This window comes from Arachis hypogaea, chromosome 18 (genome assembly GCF_003086295.3).
Source record: "Arachis hypogaea cultivar Tifrunner chromosome 18, arahy.Tifrunner.gnm2.J5K5, whole genome shotgun sequence".
NCBI classification, from domain to species: domain Eukaryota; kingdom Viridiplantae; phylum Streptophyta; class Magnoliopsida; order Fabales; family Fabaceae; genus Arachis; species Arachis hypogaea.
The window spans coordinates 3,197,400-3,216,135 of record NC_092053.1 but is presented as its reverse complement, the minus strand read 5'-3'; the positions used below and the strand labels follow the sequence as shown (position 1 = coordinate 3,216,135).

General features: G+C 30.3%; 3 protein-coding genes across 8 annotated transcripts; all 3 read right to left on the bottom strand.

Annotated features, from left to right (window-relative positions):
• Window positions 1-679: 679 nt before the first annotated feature.
• On the bottom strand, window positions 680-1,926 carry LOC112771667 (peroxisome biogenesis protein 19-1). Of its 4 annotated transcripts, none has more exons than XM_072225450.1 (3): window positions 1,454-1,926; window positions 1,259-1,321; window positions 680-1,119 (listed from the first exon to the last, which is right to left on the bottom strand). In XM_072225450.1, the coding sequence occupies exons 1-2, from the start codon at window positions 1,670-1,672 to the stop codon at window positions 1,313-1,315; spliced, it is 228 nt and encodes a 75-aa protein (XP_072081551.1). In that variant the 5' UTR covers window positions 1,673-1,926; the 3' UTR covers window positions 680-1,119; window positions 1,259-1,312. The 4 variants fall into 4 exon arrangements, 3 of the variants coding, with proteins under 3 accessions (XP_072081551.1, XP_072081550.1, XP_072081549.1); XM_072225449.1 differs by having other exon boundaries at window positions 680-1,138; window positions 1,454-1,817; XM_072225448.1 differs by having other exon boundaries at window positions 1,037-1,170; window positions 1,454-1,817.
• A 3,892-nt stretch (window positions 1,927-5,818) lies between these two features.
• LOC112772469 (zinc transporter 1) lies at window positions 5,819-8,133 on the bottom strand. Its single transcript, XM_025817420.1, has 2 exons — window positions 7,398-8,133; window positions 5,819-6,567 (listed from the first exon to the last, which is right to left on the bottom strand). The coding sequence occupies exons 1-2, from the start codon at window positions 8,062-8,064 to the stop codon at window positions 6,176-6,178; spliced, it is 1,059 nt and encodes a 352-aa protein (XP_025673205.1). The 5' UTR covers window positions 8,065-8,133; the 3' UTR covers window positions 5,819-6,175.
• A 987-nt stretch (window positions 8,134-9,120) lies between these two features.
• LOC112773121 (E3 ubiquitin-protein ligase SDIR1) lies at window positions 9,121-12,559 on the bottom strand. 3 transcript variants are annotated; one of them, XM_025818163.3, is made up of 9 exons: window positions 12,413-12,559; window positions 11,803-11,929; window positions 11,632-11,686; window positions 11,499-11,551; window positions 11,171-11,399; window positions 10,892-11,006; window positions 10,539-10,581; window positions 9,779-9,904; window positions 9,121-9,686 (listed from the first exon to the last, which is right to left on the bottom strand). In XM_025818163.3, the coding sequence occupies exons 2-9, from the start codon at window positions 11,878-11,880 to the stop codon at window positions 9,555-9,557; spliced, it is 831 nt and encodes a 276-aa protein (XP_025673948.1). In that variant the 5' UTR covers window positions 11,881-11,929; window positions 12,413-12,559; the 3' UTR covers window positions 9,121-9,554. The 3 variants fall into 3 exon arrangements, with proteins under 3 accessions (XP_025673948.1, XP_072081548.1, XP_072081547.1); XM_072225447.1 differs by lacking the exon at window positions 12,413-12,559 and adding an exon at window positions 12,102-12,267; XM_072225446.1 differs by lacking the exon at window positions 12,413-12,559 and having other exon boundaries at window positions 11,803-12,392.
• Between the last annotated feature and the right edge of the window lie 6,177 nt (window positions 12,560-18,736).

Here is an 18,736-nt window from a genome sequence, read left to right as displayed (position 1 = left end):
TTATGTCAAATTTTTCAACAATTTTTTTTAATATAATTAAAAGACAATTAGTAAGAAATTCATCTTTTATTTTGTTTCTGAATTATTTTTCATAATATTTATAGTTGAAAAATATCTCTTAGTTGTAACAGTTGAAATAGAGAAAATTAATACTAAATGACTAAAAAAAGACGATTACAAGAAGAAAAAGAATTCACGTTAAAAAATATTAGTAATAATATCTTTTTCAAATTTTTTTAATATTATTACTTACTTTTTAGATATTAGAAATTATTAATATTTAAATTGGACTGAACTTTTATTTATACTAAACTAAATACTAAATAATTTTTTTTTTAAATTAAATTATACATAATAACTTATTACTATTAATTTTTTTTTAAAAAGTTGGGGGCTAAAGCCTCCATTCGTCCCCTTATGTCCGTCCCTGGTTATTAGTCAATTTTTTAATATAAAATTATTTATTTAATTTTATCTTTTAAAAAATTTAGAATTTAAAATTTAGAAATTAAAATTTAAGATTTAATATTTAAAAATTAAAATTTAATTTAATTCAAAAAAATGACGAAAAAATTAACTGATATTAGCTGAAAAAGGTTGACTACATTCCTTTGTTAAACTCATAAGTTAAATGTAATGTCACTTAGTCACTATGTATATAAAGAAATTAACTAATGAGTGGTTTAAAGAAATTAGATAAGATAATAAAAATAGAAGGTTTTATCGTTTTAGTTTTTTTTCCCATACATTAATATATAAAAATTATATGTTTTATTAAAATAATTTATCTGTACTATCATTTAACAGACTAAATTCTCATAATGGTCCTCCAGATTCAGTCCGTGTACCGATTTAGCCCATGAATTTCCAATTGCATTATTTATGTCCTCCAGATTGCGATCCGGGCACCATAATGATCCTTCGATGAATTTTCGGCGTGACTCAGCGACGGTCATGCTTATGTGGCACAGCTACTGCCACGTTGGACGTCAGAGTATGCATATGACGTGGATTGTATTGTAAAATTTCTCAATGTAGTTCCTGTCTTCATGTTTAAGCCCTAAAATTTCGTTGGCCTCCCCTCAACGTGGTTCTCTCCATCAACGTCTCTTTCTGCATCTGTTGTGTACACCAATAGCTGTCCCCCATGAGAGGAACGGAGAGCCATGGCTAAAAAATTATGGTAAAATTATATGCCCCAATGATAAGCTTAATGCTTACAGAAGACACTATAAAAAAAAAGCAAAACACAAGCTACCTGTAAAATCCATGACTCTCTTACTCATTTCACAACTTCATGAACTCAACCATTTTACTCAAACTGTAAACCACATCACAAGAAATAAAGATTTGACTTTAAACTAGCATAAACAATTTTCAATTGCACCATTTCCCAACAACACAAAGCTTTCAACTTTAAAGGAAACGATTGGAAGGATGTAAACTTAGTTACCTGAGAGCCAGCAAGGTCCTCAAAATGCTTGACCCAATCCTCCATCATGGCATCTTTACCGAAATCATCGGCCGACGACGGAGCCATGAATTCGAGACCCTTGACAGCCTCCCTGGTCTGCTCCCTCAGCTTGCCGAGTGCCTCACTGACGTGGGCATCTTTGGGAGCCTTCTGTTTCCCCCTTTTCTTATTTTTCAATTCGGGTAACCCACCACCCATCCCCAATCCTTGAACCCTAGAAGGAAGAGAAGGTGCCTCCTTTTTCTTAAGCTATGAAGTGGAGTGAATAGTGAATGTTGGGTCTTGCAAAAAGTTGTATTTTGCTTCATCATTTCATCAACGATGACCGGTTCGAACTTCCTACAACATGGCTCCCAGTTTTTTTCATGAGGTACAGCTATTGGTGTACACAACAGATGCAAAAGGAGACCTTGATGGAGAGAACCACTTTGAGGGGAGGCCAACGAAGTTTTAGGGTTTAAACATGAAGATAGGGACTATATTGAAAAATTTTACAACACAATCCACGTCATCTGTACACTCTGACGTCCAACATGGCAGTGGCTGTGCCACATAAGCATGGCCGTCGCTGAATCACGCCGGAAATTCACCGAAGGACTATTATGGTGTCCGGATCGCAATCTGGAGGATATAAATAGTGCAATTAGAATCTCAGGAACTAAATCGATGCACAGACTAAATCTGGAGGACCACTATGGGAATTTAGTCACTATGTATATAAAGGAATTAACTAATGAGTGGTTTAAAGAAATTAGATAAAATAATAAAAATAGAAGGTTTTATCGTTTTAGTTTTTTTTTTTTCCCCATACATTAATATATAAAAATTATATGTTTTATTAAAATAATTTATCTGCACAATCATTTAACATTACTCTTAGAATAGTTATATAGTTATAATTTATAAACCTGATTCATATAGGGGTAGACTTTTTCTCAGAATAGCAGCTAGGAAGGGGAATGCATCATAAAGCCCAACCCCAAAGTATTGTTATAACTTGTATCATCTCTCAGAATAATATTTCAAAACTTGTCTATATACTAGTCCAGACCCAAAAAAAAAAAAAAAAAAAAAACAGAGGTTATATGGCTATATGCTAGTATACAATTGAGTATGTATACAATTGTTTTCACGCTATAATCTATACACTACACGGATAATTACCAAGTCTCAAATAATGGCATGCATGCCTAAATTAAACCCATTTATGCTTGTGTTCACATTCTCATTAAATGGAGTTCCGACCAATCACTCCTATTTTAAAATCGGAAATATTGAGTAACAAAAAATTTTGCCAAAAACAACCAAAATTTATATTATTTAATAAATAAGATAAATTTAATTTTTTTTTGTTTTCCTAATATTATCACTTTAAAATATGACTAATATTTTTACTCATAATACTATTATAGAAATATAAATCCTTTAAAATTACGTCGATAGATCTTGATATTATAGATTATGACACAAAAAATTTACAGTATTAAGTTACTTTTATAAAATAATCGTAAAGGACAAAAGTTTTCATCGACTAAGAAGACAAGGGTCTATGTGAATAAAAATAAAATTAAATAATAAATTTTTTAGATATTATTTTCATGTGAAAGAGTTTAATTTTTTACTAATAATTAATTTTAACATTTGTTATCTAAAATTTGAAAGAATTTAATGTGTATAATTTTATATTTGATTAGGTGTTAAGTTTGTTGCACAAATAAAAATAAATAAATTTTATACTTGCTATTTAAAAATAATATTTTTTCTATATATATAAAAATATAATTGAATATTAGCATAAAAAAATTTATATTGATAGTTATAAAATTAATTCAAATTTATTTTTCTTTCAAAACAATTGAATCGTGATTCAAATTTTTAATCACAATATTAGTATTTTATCTAAATTATATATAATAAATATTTGAAGAAAAAGAAGTGAAAATATAGATTAAAAAGATCAGTAATAAAAATTTAAAAATAAATACAAAAATCTGCATATAATAATATTTTTTATTTAAATTATATTATGTGTTAAAATAGAGAAAAAAAAAAGAGAATGAAAGAAAAGAAAAAGAAAAATAAAGAAGAAGAATGAGAGAGGAAGTTTGTTAATTTTAAAAGTTAAGAAAAAAAATTTATTTTAACTATAATAAAAAACATCTGATGACACATTTTGATTTGTCAAAATACTAATATAAAATATGAATTATAAATTATATATAGAGTGGAAAGAATAGAGAGAAATAAAAAAAAGAGGGAGGTAGATAAGAGAATATAAAAAAGATGTTTATTAATTTTGAAGGAAAATATTTTTTCTAAATTTTAATAAAAGATTGTCATGTGACACATTTTACTTATTAAATTAATTAGTAATATATAAATATAATATATAATATAGCTATATTTTAATTTTGATTTAATTTGAATGTAATTAGATAATGTCATATTGCATATTTTGATTGTTAAATTTGTAATTGGTCATTGATAATGATATATAAGAAAATTAAAGTGAGTGAATAAATGAGAGAGATAAAGAAAGAAAGAGATTGAGGAGAGAACTCTTTAATTTTGGAGGAAAAATTTTAGTTTTGATTGCAATCAGAGAGTGACATATGGTATATTTTGATTGTAAAATATATAATAGATTTTTCAGCTAAAAAAATATTGTATATATATAATTAATGAGGAAGTGTGGTCAATATTCCATGAGAAATGCCAGGGGCTAGCAGGTTTTGTAATTTATAGCTATTAATTAGTCATTATTAATATTTTTAAGGAAAAACAATCATTTGTACCCATGAACTTTATGAACGCTGACAAAAATACCCATTAAAGAAGGAAACGTATTCATCAAAAATGGATTCCGTACGACAAAAGCACCCAAATCCTAAATTTATGTTGACTTTTTAATAAAATTTCAGAATTACCCCACATCCTTTATCTTCCATTCCTCTCTTCTTTCCCAAATCTCAAATACCTCCATTGCCACTACCTTAACCAGCACCCTCTATTCTCTACTACTCCACTAACCACTATTACCACCATCTTTCCACGTTGACGATGACAAAGACACAACAAGGCAACCAGGCAATTCATTCGTTCCCACGTAACGCTACCACCTTCAACTGCAGCCACCCAAACTCCACGACGGTCCCGGCGCCGCCTCAAGCCCATACACAGATCACCTATACCTTGGCACAGTGGCAAGTTCAGAGTTTAAAGCCACCGGATTCAAGCTCTAGTAGCGCCGTTGCACAGAGATGCCGCAATGCCTCTCCGGCCAAGACCCCGTCTAACGCCGGCACAAGATGGAGAAGCTCCAGAAGCAAGACTGAACCGAGATCCAGCGCGCAAGATCCCTTCCTGTGGTGCGATTCAACTCCTCCTAGGTCCACTTCAAGCTCATGGACTCCATGGAGAAAGGTCCTATATATACAACAGTATAAATTACAAATTTATTATATAATTAACGAAATTGAACAAATCTCCTGTAACTAATAATTTATTTATTTTTATCTATACCTAAATTGAACCAATTGAGTGTATTCATTGTTCAAATTCTCTCAGAAATCTCCAATCATATCTATGTTAGGATATTTGTCAAGTCAGAGAATGATTTCGATAACCACAACGGCAATGGAGGTGCGTGGCGTTGACCGCGACGAAGATGACGCGGGGTTTGGAGAAGAGGGGGAGAAAAAGGGGGAGAGGGATCCGGTTGGAGAGGTTGTGTCGGTGATCAAGTTTCTTGGATATGGATTCATGAAGATGGAAATGCTGTCATGGTAGCGATGGTGGAATAGCAGAGAAAAAAGAAGATGGTTAAGGTGGTGGTAATGGAGGGATGTGAAAGTTTGGGTGGAAAAGAAGAGATGGTTGGGAGTTGATGTTGAAGATGATGGTGAGGGTAATTCTGAAATTTTATTAAAAAGTCAACATAAATTTATGATTTTGGTACTTTTGTCGTACAGAATTCTTCTTTGATGGATACAACGTTAGTTTTCTTTTTTAATGAGTATTTTTGTCAGCGTTCGTAAAGTTCATGGGTACAAATAGTTGTTTTTCCTATTTTTAATGGTGTGAGATTATATCTAATAATATATAATTAATCACTTTCTTTTTATTGATTAAGTGCTAGCCAAATTTTTAATAAAAATGCTAATCTCCAAAACTTTTTCGTACCAAATATTAATAATTGATATATGTACATGCAAAAGATAGCGAAGACTTTGCTTGTAGTCTTTGGCAAATGAAAATGTTTAATAATAAAAAAGTATTAGTTAAAAATAGTCTAAAATTATTTTATTTAACATTCAGTAATTATATTAAATAAAACAAATTAAGTTGTTTAAGCTGATCTTTTATTATCTCTATAGCATTTCTGTTTGGCAAATAGATATCACATACATTCACCATCAATTTTTAGTTACAAGATCATACAATAATTAATGCCAATTAAAATAGCTATGAACATTATTGTTCAATGCATGGCATGCATACTTGCATAGACATATATACAAGTAGAAGATAGATGTAGAACAATTCCAATTTTGGCAAATGTACAATGGCATTCATTGACCATCATTCACTCACACACAACCATGTTACAATCAACTTAACGTAAAGTTGACGACACCTGAGTTTCCACCGTTAACAAAACAATTATATCCCACATGTATGAAACTTGATCATCATTATTATTCAGTCCCATATCATGACCACAGCAATAAGAGCAACTCCAAGAAGCACAGCTAGAAACCTAAACCAAGGTGTGTCGAACCGGTTCGTACTCTGTGGTTTGAACCCTTTGGATATCAAATGATTGATGGCAACATAGATGAAAATACCACAAGCCATGCCCATTGATATAGCGTATATCCAATCTGCGGTTGATCCTTGTGTTGTGGTGTCTATGGCAATGCCAATACCAACCCCAGTGGGACTAGAGATTGCAAAGGCTAATGAATATGCAATTGTTGCAACTAAGGGCCTCTTTGGTAACAACCTAAGCAATGCAATTCCCATTGCAATGGCTGCAAATACCTTGTGCAATGATATTGTCCACAAGTTCCTCCATGCATCATACTTAGTAGCTGAGGAATCAGGAATACATATACATGTATGTATCATGTATCAGCTAATTAAATATGTTCAAATCATAATTTTTAATACTCAATCATTTGAAATTCATGGTATATATATATCAGGATGAAAAAATAAAATAAGCTAAAACACATTAAAATATGAATGGTTTTTTAAGAGCAACGAACTAACGTTTCTTTTGCCAATAATTAGCCAACAAAATCCTGAAAGAGCAAAAATTAAAGGAAATTCAAAGAAAAAAGACTAGCTAATTGTTAGTTATAAAAAAATTCAATTTTTTTCTCATATTATATATAGAATGTTGTGGAAAGTGAGAAAAAAGAAAGAAAACCTAAAAGAAATTGAAACAGTAAGTCATTCTAGCTAGCAAAGAAATCATGAAGAGTAACTAATAAGTAATGAGGCTCTAATGCTTCATTGAAATACAATTATGAGAATTCATTAATCAAACAATAAAATTGATGAATAATATGCATAACTGAAGTGTATCTATATATAGAGTAATAAATTAATCAAAATATTTAGAAAATAATACAAATCAGTATAAAATAGTTCAAAATTTCTTTATTTTATATTTTTTTAATATTGCTAAAATAAATAAATAAAATTAAATATAATAAATATATAATTACAGATATCACATATATAAAATTGTGAATGTTAAATTAAATAAGATAATTTTAAATTTATAAATTAGTAGCTAACTCCAAACCATCTCACATTATAGTAAGTCTAATATATTGTATCATGTCTACTATTCAATACAAATGGAATTATCATAGAAATTAACTCAAAAAAAAAGTAAAAGAGAGAAGAAAACCTGAGACTCCAACAGCAATGCCTTCAAAAACAGAATGGAAACACAAGGCAGAAATAAGGAGAATGGTGTCCCCAAGAGATGAAGTCTTCACAAAAATAGGGTTATGTGTGGCCATCAATGTCACATCTCTATGGTGTTGTTGATAGTCTTGATCCACCTCCTCTTGATGCCCTTGCCTTTCTTCTTCCACCTCCACGACCTTCGCCATCTTCTGACTATTGCTGGTGACATACATGACCACACAGTCACCAAACATAGTCAGAAGATAGCCGAAGGACGCGAGCATGAAGGAGAAAGGGTAAGTTTTAGTGGTGAGGTCCTTAAAAGTCTCGTTGGAATCGCTAAGGAAATGGATCAAAGAGGTTCCAAGGAAGACACCACCCGCAAACTGAGTCCCAAGAAGAAGAAAGGTTTCGTTCCATTTGAAGAAGTAAGGAGAGACGCCGCCAACGAAGGTGCTCACAAGCATGATGATCAAACACCATATCTTCACCAAGATCAAACCCTTATCGTGCAAAGCCACGCTCCCTTTATCTTCATCACCACCATGAGCATTGATTGGGTGAAGGAGAGAAGCTAAGAGGCACAGAAAATGGAACGTTGACTTTGTTGTTATTAGGGTCATTGATGTTTTTGCCATGGCTCTTGTAGCATCAGAAGAAGCCATATGTTGTGATCGTTATTATGATCTTGTTTTGTTGCTTTTTAACGTGTCTATTAGTCACATATTGTATTATTGTATTGTTGTATTAAGATCTATGATTATTAAGTTTGTTAATTAATTAAAACTTGTTTAGTAGTTAGTACAATCCAGTAATGTTAGTAGATTGTATTATTTGTACTACAACGTTGACTTTTTTGAAATGTAGCCTTTGTACTGCACCGCTATTGCCGTCAGCTTCTATGCAATCAAATTTTAATTATTAACACTACAAACTTTTAATTATATAAACTTGGAAGTTTATGTTTATTACAATATATGTCATATACTAATATTAACGTTGAATTTAAAATAGAATAAAACTGCCAAGTATAAAATATTTAAGAACTATATTATTGAAATTATCCTAAAATATGTCTGCTAGTTCAGCTCCTCCAGCTAGGGTCCCGGGGACTAGTAAGTGATAATATTAAAAATCAATTTTTAAGTATAAAAAAAAAATCCCAAATGAATTAAATAATAACATAAACAGCACATATCTGACGTTAAGTTTTAGAGTGAATATCTTACTCGACCTCTGACAATTATCTCGAAAGGACAACGAGACCCTAAGAAAAAAAAAAAAACACTCAATTCGGTCCTGATTTTTTTTTTTTGGGACTGATTAGTTCCTGTGCCAAAAAAAATGCCACAAGGACCTCGTTGTCCTTTCGAGGTAATTGTCAGGAGTCAGGTTGGGGTTTTTTTTTTTTTTTGTCAAAGACCTCGTTGTCTTTCGAAATAATTCTCAGGGGTTGTTTTAGGTTTTTCTCTAAGTTTTTTTAACATAACGATCACCATATTATGTAATAATGTTATGTTGTGTGTGTTGTTTTTGGAGGAGGGAAAGGGGCATGTGGATGTGGATGTGGGGTTGAAATTCATACCTGACAGAAGCCATACACCGTGTTCTTGATTTTTCATGAACTCGTGCATTATTTTAGTTTATTGAAAATGGTCTATGAGGATTGAGACCCAATTCAAAGTTTTGTGGGTTGTGACATAATAATAAAAATAATAATGTAATTGCTGAATCACTTTTGTATTTTTGCATATGGCAAAGGATGGAGAGCATGTAGCGTCCAAGACAAACCAGCTTCCCTAATGTGATTATGACCAAACATGGATTTGATTCATAATATTGTTATCCTAAGGAGTAAGAACAAGTTCAAGGTAAAGACATCACATCATATTGTTTTATTTTGCTATATACTTGAACGGATGAACTTGATATACACACATCATGCATTGGAAAAGTCTAAGGGGCAAGCAACTTTTTTAAATTCTGGCTAACATGTAACCAGCAAGGAAAAATGAGCCATTAGATGAAATCTCACACCAATCTCATACCATTAAAATCATCATTGATGGCTGTTTGTGACTACAAATACCAAAAGTTGCTGGCCCCCTAGCACTCCTCGCATGCATTTTACAGCTATATGTTGATTGGAAGAATACTAAGCAATATCTGAACCGTCGGAATCAGTCTCGGTCTCCCTGTTTCCTCGCCATTCCGAACCCATCTTAAATTTGCACACCGGACATGTTCCTCGCTGCCGGAGCCATGGATCAATGCAGTTGGCATGAAACTGAAGAAAGGAAAGTATATCATTGGTGATTCTTATGAGTGAAGCATGGTAGGAGAAGTTGAAGAAAGCAAAATGCAAAATATAGCACAAACCTGATGCAAGCATGGCAGGCTACGGACTAGTTCGCCACGGTTAACTTGGTCCAAGCATATGGTACATGTTAGCTCATCTTCCGGGCCTTGGTTATTTCCCTCGGCTCCTTCGCAGGCTTGCTTATTCTGATCGGAACATATGAGTTAGAAAAACGAACTATAAAGGATAGGATTGGTGGAAGCAATTCATTCCCTCTTGATAGAAAAAAAATCACACTAAAGTATTCTAAAATCTAAAAGCATACTGAAAAAACAATGTCACTATCCATATTTAAGCAGAGAAGAATATATATAGCACATCAAGAAGGAAGCTTTCTAAATCACAAATCAATAGAGGGGGCATCACCATAGGGATAATATTATACATTTGCAGTCTATATGCCATGTATTATTGCCTATGACATTTTACGATCTCAATGTAAAAGACTCACAGATCATGCCTAATTTATAAAGCCAAAGAGAAATTATGTTGGAAGAACAATACCACTCATGTTCATGGCAATGCAAGCCAAAAATACAGAATTCGATGTAAAATATCATTATCTTCCCATATGTAAATTATGTAGTAAGATTCTTGGTATTGATACCAGGCCATAATGGTGCTACTTAGAGGCAATAATATAAATTAAGAACCACTATTAATTCTTGAAACTAACAACGAAGAGTAGAAGCAAGCAATCACATCATTATTACCAATTAACAGCTGCTTCATAACTCAAATGATGATGAACAGAACAGAAGGATAACCAGAGATATCTACCTCAGCAGCACCCGAAGAGGATCCCAACCCTGCTGAGCAATCCCTGTGAGCATTAAAAAATTTGCATCAGTAAATAACTAAATATTTAGCATATCAATTTTAAACTTCAGGAAAAGTCAGATTCAGAAGCATCATGGTGGCATGTTCTTTTCTGCCTGTTTCAAGATTCATAGCCACCTATGATTTAAAAAAAAAAAACAAACATGGTGATCTCAAATTCACCCAAGGGTGAACTGACTTCCAACCCTCTTGAAAATGAATGAAAGTAGAACCCGAAAATTTACACACGTAAAGAAAGTCTTTCACACGCAATAAGAATATTTTAGAAAACCAACACAACCCAGTGAACTCACTTTGTTGGAACTGCAACTTTATAGTTGTGAACAGGTAAGGCGTTTATCTCTTCCTCAGTCATGGAAGTAGTAGTCGAAGCAGTATCAGAGTCAAGAGCTCTCAAAGCATCATAATCTACCCCTCAATGAAATAAAAGGATTATCAATTTTGAATTAAGAAAAGCATATTTGTATAAAGCTGCAAAAAACTACTCCCACTTTTCAAATCCCTTGAACTTTCATCTTAAAAACAAAAAACAAAATGATAAATGTTGAAACACACATTTGAAAGCATAATACCTAGTTCATCGAATTCACGATCAAGTAGTGCAAGCTGAAGCCTAAGCCCCTGCAATTGTCCTCTAGTTGCAATTGCTATGGATGGTGGCACATGAAGCCATAATTCGGTCTGGCTAAGCAATCCAGTTGCTGCTGCTGCATGAGCCCTGGCCTGAGCTTGAAGATGCTGACAAGCTGTGTACATCCTCAAGCTTGTAGCCATCGCAAAAACAGCAAGCACAAGCCATAACTACAAGCATACTTACAGATGGTTATCATATTAATTGATACCAAATCAAAATGCTACAGAAACCTTTTGCTTGCCCACAATAGCTAAATTATTACTTACCATAAAATAATGTGCCATCTGAGGAGAGTTCAGCAGCATGAATAACACAATAACTGAAGGACAAATCAAATACAGGTTAAAAAACTACAATGATGAAGCAGCAAAGCATTAGCTACAACAGTAATTAGATTACCTGTGGTAAGAAAAGCCAGAGAATTGCTACTAATTGGTCGAGCCGGATGAATACGCTGTCAAAAATGAAAGGAAAAACTAGTAGCATGAGAATTAGAGTTGGATGATTCATGTTTGCAATGTGAACTACTTGTTATACAAGCTAGCATGCAAAAACAGCATTGAAGCATACCATTAAGGATCTTTCAGGAACATAATCTGGAAAACCACTTTCAATATCTCCCCTACTCCCTCTGAAAACAAAACTCATAATTGCGAAGAAAAACTTGCAACAATTGCCAGTGGCACTACCTAGCTACCTGCAAATAAAAGTCTTTGGTTCATCACAGCGATTCATGTATGATATATCAAAGGAATAATAAAGCTCCTGCATTGGTCATAGTCATGAAAGGAAAAACTTTTAGCATTAACAGAATTCCAAGCATGAATTTCTGAAGCAACAAAAGAACACAAAGCATTAAGTAAGGTTACAAGAGCAAACTTGACACAACAAACTCTGATTTGCTTATTGATTGATTCATAAAGAGCAAGGAGAATATGCATTAAGATTTTCAAGCACCCAATTCACCAACTAAAACAATTGGGGCCAATGTTTCAAACTTTGGTGACCAAGGGAGCCAAAAAAGACAGAAAAATCGGAAATGGGCAGTGCAGGATCATGTCTACGCAGAAAGGAACCAGACATTATCGAATTATTAGAATATGCCGACAGAGATTAGGAACAAGAAAGAGATTGGAGACACATTGCAGAAATTAATGTTCGAAAGGAAAAAGAAACTTACGAAAAAACAAAGAGAAGCAGTTGAAAGGATGTTCCGTTGCTTTCGGAGGTGACAATGTATTATAATCGTCACTCTCACTCACTCATTCACTCACTCAGTTCAGCTCAAAACTCATCCAAACTACCAACTGAAATTGTTTTCACCTTCTTTTGCTTTTGCTTGTAGATGCAATTTTATATCACTTTTATCTCACTCCTTTTTTTTTTTTTTTTGAATTCTTATAAATTAAAATAAATTTAGATATGCTTAGAATATAGATTACAATATTACATACACTACTTTAAGATTAGGTAAATGTATGTATGCAGTATGTTAGGTAGACAAAAAAAATCGTCAGAACTTGTCTTATTTAGTATTAATTAATTGTCGCAACAATTAATAAATACTAAATAAGGCAAATTATGGCTGTTTTTTGCTGATTTTCTTTGGTTACCAAACATTTTCGTTTTTCTTCTTTCCAACTTTTTATTTTAGCTACAACTTCATACTAATTAGGTTACAAAATAAGATTTTATGTTTAGATATAGGTCATAATCTTATTTATTATACATTATTAAAATCGATTTTTTTAATTAATAATATAACTCATATGATATGCTCTTAAAATTATTTTTTTGATTTATTTTATTTGATTTATTTAAATACGTTAATTAATTATTTATTTATTTAATTAGTTGAGATAAATATTAAATTATTTGATAATTTGTTTGACCGTATTAACTCTAACTAATTAATTATATTAATTATTTAGTTTGACTGAAAAAAATAAATAAATTTTATTTTAATTTGTATTAATTTTTTCGTATTTTGATCAATTATTTTTAAAAATATTATAATTTTTATATGGCATATTTATAAGATATATTTTATTTATTTAATTGAGTCAAAAAATTATAATTAATTTATTAATTTAAATATATGTTATTTAATTTAATTTATTATCACTTTAATGTTTGAGTTGTTATTTACTAAGAGTTTTTTTCGTTTTCTTTTTTTATATTAAATATTTTGATTTTGAATTTCACATTTTTTTTTATAATTTTATTGATTGTTTATATTTTTATTTTAATATTAAATATATTTTTTATATTTATTTATAATTTATTATCTAATAGTTATATTGCCACCATCAATTATATAATTTTAAATTTTTTTTTGAATTTAATAAAAAAATATGATTTTATTTTTTTCTTTTTTATTTTTTTTATTTTTTATTTCATATTTTATTTACTATAAAAATTCATATATGTTAAAAAATAATCTTATTTTTTATCAATTATTCTTCTATTCGATAATAGTTTTTTTTTTCTCCTATAGTGCATTATTTATAATTTTTTTATTCTTTATAAACTATAAAATATTATTATTTGATATTGTACCTATCTCTTATAATTTTTTGTTTTTTTTTAAATTATATTTCTTATATGCTTAATTTTATTTATAATTTACGAGATTGAGTGATAAAATAACATCGATAAAAACTGTTATACGTTTTTTTTTATATTGTTTTGACTTATCTCTTTTTTGTAGGGATCATAGTTAACTATATACAGTGGTATTTATGCATAAATAATAAACATAAATTATATCTAATCTTCTTGTAGTAAAATTTGTATTATTTATCTTAAAATAGAGAAAAATATGATAAATTATTTTAGACCAATAAATCTGTTATCATTGTGATAATATATTATGCATTTAATTGTGTATTTATCTTATATTTAGTAATTTTGGTATGTATTTAAACTAACAAAAAACATGAAACTGTTTCTAGGTACAAATACAACTACTTAAACTCAAGAATAGATAAATTAAAAAATGTTAGTAAATTTTAACAGGTAATAACATTTGTCATATATATTACTTTAATTCTAATAAGAAATATAATACTAGAATATAAAACAGTTCTAGGTAAATTTTAATAAAACAGTTATTGATAATATTTTTTTATTATGATAATAAAAAGATAATTCAATGACAAATTTTATCTCATGTTATATTACACTTGCTCAAATTGATTTTAATATAAGAGTAAGAGGGTTTGAAAGTTGTTCATGAATTGTGAAAAAATGTCTATAAATTCAACTACTAATATTGGAAAAAAAATTTTAAAAGATAAAATTTTAATGTAAATATTTTAATTTAATCATAAACTATATATTATCATTAATAAGTAATTGTTATATTTTGAAAATAAATAAAATTATTATTTGAGTAAATGACTAAAATAAAATATTTGGGCTTCAAATTTACCAAAATACAACTTTTGCATATTGCATAAGCAAATGCAATTTTTTACTAAACTATATAAACTGCGAGAGGGGTCCCACAGATTCCAAATGTACATAAACTGCTAAAGGTAGAGAAAATCGAGATTTGTAAAACATAAAATCTTAACAAAATTTAAATCGTAAAATGGTCGACTTAGTACAAATTTCGATAAACTCATTTAAAATCGTAATATCGGAAGATTTTAGGAGTTAAATCAAGATTTTAACTACTATGCCTACATCTCTTTAGCGGTTTATGTTGAGATGCAAAATGGCTAAAAACTGCGGCGGCAGAGTCTCGCAGCTTTTATGTATATGTGTCTTTTGCTCCTGGTTGAACATTTTTTTCAACCTGCACCTTTAACTTTAGCATAATTTTCACCAGTTTCAGTGCTTCACCCATGTCTGACATCTCATCAGTGGAAAGTCCTGACGCTCGACGACCAAGATGTGGTTTTGAATGGTTATGAGTACCCTTATAGATAATTTCTGTTATTTGGCCATCATGAGATCTTTCCACCATCTTTCTTGACCTGACAATTAGGTTGAGTATATTTATAATAACTCTTAGGATACTCGCTATTTGTACTTATTTCTGACCATACTTTCTCCAATTATAACCATCCTCCGAGAGGTAGAGTAAGGAGACAAAGGATTAGGATCGGCAAGGGTAGCATTGTTCTTAAACTTGAGGGAAGAATCAGGAGTATCATTGAAATTTCCTTGATCAAGTGGCAGAGAACTTTAGCCAATGAAATGTGTCAATAGTTGGAAAAGATATAGCTCGAAAAAAATAAGAAACAAATAAATAAATAAACACAACATCCTATACCTAAAAAAATTGATCTTTTGATAAAATTAAAACAGAATAATCAAAAGTATCACTGAAAAAATCAACAAAAAAAATATAAAAAGAAGGAAAAAGCGGAATAACCTGAGAATTGGGGGCATAATGGGAGAATCAAGTAATGCAATGGGACTAATGTCAGGGATATAGTGATGCATGGTGATGCAGAGCAAGCAGATGGAGATGGGGAAGCGAAAAGGGTCGCGGTTTATGTACATTTCGCACATACACAGAAACCGGAAAGTTACTGCCGTGTTTCTAGCCATTTTGCATATCAACATAAATCGCTCAAAAGGGGTAGCGATTTATGTACATTTGGAATCTGTAGAACCCTCTCGTGATTTATATAGTTTAGTAAAAAATTAGATTTACGAATGCAATATACAAAAGTTATAATTCGTAAATTTGAAATCCAAATAATTTATTTTAGTTATTTGTCCTATTATATATGTGCTTTATTTTATTAAGACTTACAAGTAGTTTATTATATTACAAGGAGTGTTAGAGAGCTAACAAAATTTGTGATATGTAGTTATCAATTAATTATTATTAATATTTTTAATGGTGTAAAATGACATCTAATGATGTAGAATTATTCTTTTTTTTTTCTATAATTAAGTGTTGACCAAATTTCAATAAAAATACTAACTTCCTAAAATTTCTCTCACATTGTTACAGATTCGGAAAGAGAACCTTGCGTGATCCACTCTAGATTGTGTTAATTTGATAATGAAGTCCGAGTGAATTCTGGGATTTAACAAGATATGTTATTGTTTAAGAAATAAATAAACTACTCATTTTCAGAACGTTACATGTTTTACAAGTTATAGAAAATTACACTCAATGGAACATCTTCCTATTAATCTTACATCTAACTAAGGCTTACTTGGTACTTTATGAAAATCACCGAAAGTGATAGTTTTATTAAAAGATGACTACTCACATCAATATGTCATCATATAAAATAAAAGTTAAAAATTATTAAATAATTTAATATATTTAATTAAATTACTTAACATAACACGACTCTAACATCTTAGCTATAACCTTATTCAAAATAGCAAAACTTGAAATTACACTATATGTCTTATATTGCTACAAAATGTGACTATTTTGGAAGGCTCTTGTAGTTTTGTAAGTATTTAACAGTTCTCATTCATTGAACTAGCTAGCACACAAGAATTTCTGAACAATTTTTTTTTTTTATAAATAAATCAAGAACTAACTAAGATTTTATATTAGAAGCTAGCTAGATCTGTATGTCTACCTTTCTTGTTTATGTCTGGTAGCACATTATTAAGGGCAAGGCCTTTGTCGGAAACTATATAGTATAAATTAGGTTAGGTGGGGATAACTTAACTTGAATGCACAAAATTTTCAGGTTGCTAGCTGCTGCAACCTAACGTGTGATTTTTATTTGTTGCATTGATAGTTTGATACGACGGAAAGCCAAATATATATAAGTCATCGTCTTATGTCAACTATTAATTGTATTGTCCTTAATATTATTATTAGCATGCATTACATTTAATTAATGATTTGTATGAAGTGATAATAACGAACAACACCATCAAGACACCAAGGTAGATATTGACGGATCGGTTTGGATCAACCATGGAGCTGGCTATACTCCACTCTTTCAACATTAATTTGGTTGGATAATGTAATGTAATCAACAATCCCAGGGACTAAGAGAGTACCAGCCAAAAACTAATCAAATATTTTTGGGTGAATCTAAAAATTTTACGTGGATGGTGCTTATGTTAGATATTAGGATATTTCTTCTACTAAGTATCAGAATGTTTCTTTTTCATATTAAATTGATGTTCTTTTATATATTTTATAAATTTTTTTATATACTGAGAATCGAGATTGTTAGAAGTTCCGTGATCCCTGCCCCTATTTCTTCAACGTATTATTCAGATTTTTAATTTGGGGTGAGAAGCAATTAATATCAAATATTATAAATTAAAAATAAATAAAATTAATTAAATATAATTATAAATTAGTTAAGTTGTTTACTTTTTGGCTGATCACCTATTGATTTGATATACTTTTCCAAATGTAATTAATGTATAATATCTTTGCATGTGTAATTCAGTATTCTCTTTCATTTTGAGCTATGTATCCAATTAGAGAAAGTATAGGGAACCAATGGCCTAAGCGTACAATGTGCACAATTGAAGTTTAGGAAATATTAGAAATATGACCATTAGTATTACATTGTCCTGTCAGGTTACGCTTTTGGGATGAGTGGTTTCATAATATGGAATTAGGATTCTAAATCGAAAAGGTCAAGAGTTCGATCCTTGGTGACCCATTGTACACATTGTACGCTTAGGCCATTGATTTTCTAGCAGTACTCGTCCAATTAAGTTCCAACTCTCGTGACAATTTTGGTCGCTGTCCATGTTACTCATGTTTAATTTTTGTTTAGATGATTGTAATGTACGAAACCATATTGATATATATTGTTCATGTATCATTTTTTTTATCCTTAAATTTTTTTTATTTGTTTGAAAAGTGAAACTTCTTTTGTTGCCATCTCATTTTTTCTTTAACATAATTTGTAGATCGTTTATAATAAAATAGTGATGATGTTCACAGTCACATGGCTGATGGCTCTTTCTTTTTGGTCATGATATATTCCACGTTACTAACATGTTTAAATGGCAATTATGCTACGAAATAATAATCTGCTCTGGAATGTTAAGAAATAATTTAATAAAAACAATCAAAAGAACTTACTATACTAGAGAAAAAATAAGATAAAAAATGTCATCAGCCTTTTAAATTTGCGCAACGGTGAAAACTCCGGTACCTTAATTTGATAAATTTGACTAAATCATTCTCTAATAATTTTTAAGTATCAACTTCACATGAATATAATTGTACGCGAGTGTTTACATATTACTTTTTTGCTTGTTATAAGAGTGGGGTATGCTCAACGTGCTTTGTCGGTTTCTATTAAAAAAAAAAGGAGTTACTCAAATAAAAATGTTTAAAACATTTTTTTTAAAGATATTTTTTAATAATTAAAATTTAACACATATAATCGATTAAATCGTGTTATTTTTGTCAAAATTAAGTCAGATAAATTAATTTGATCGAAAAAATGGTGAATCAAATTTTGAACCGGTATAAATTTATTTTTTATAAAAAATGATTACAATATTCTTATTATAGAAAATGACTAAAATACTCATA

Coding starts and splice junctions, on each gene's coding strand:
- LOC112771667 (XM_072225450.1), bottom strand. CDS start 1,672: ATGGGTGGTGGGTTACCCGAATTGAAAAATAAGAAAAGGGGGAAACAG.
- LOC112772469 (XM_025817420.1), bottom strand. CDS start 8,064: ATGGCTTCTTCTGATGCTACAAGAGCCATGGCAAAAACATCAATGACC. Junction 6,568..7,397: donor CATTGCTGTTGGAGTCTCAG/GTTTTCTTCTCT, acceptor CTGATTCCTCAG/CTACTAAGTATGATGCATGG.
- LOC112773121 (XM_025818163.3), bottom strand. CDS start 11,880: ATGAGTTTTGTTTTCAGAGGGAGTAGGGGAGATATTGAAAGTGGTTTT. Junction 11,400..11,498: donor AGATGGCACATTATTTTATG/GTAAGTAATAAT, acceptor GTATGCTTGTAG/TTATGGCTTGTGCTTGCTGT. Junction 11,007..11,170: donor TCGTGAATTCGATGAACTAG/GTATTATGCTTT, acceptor ATTGAGGGGTAG/ATTATGATGCTTTGAGAGCT.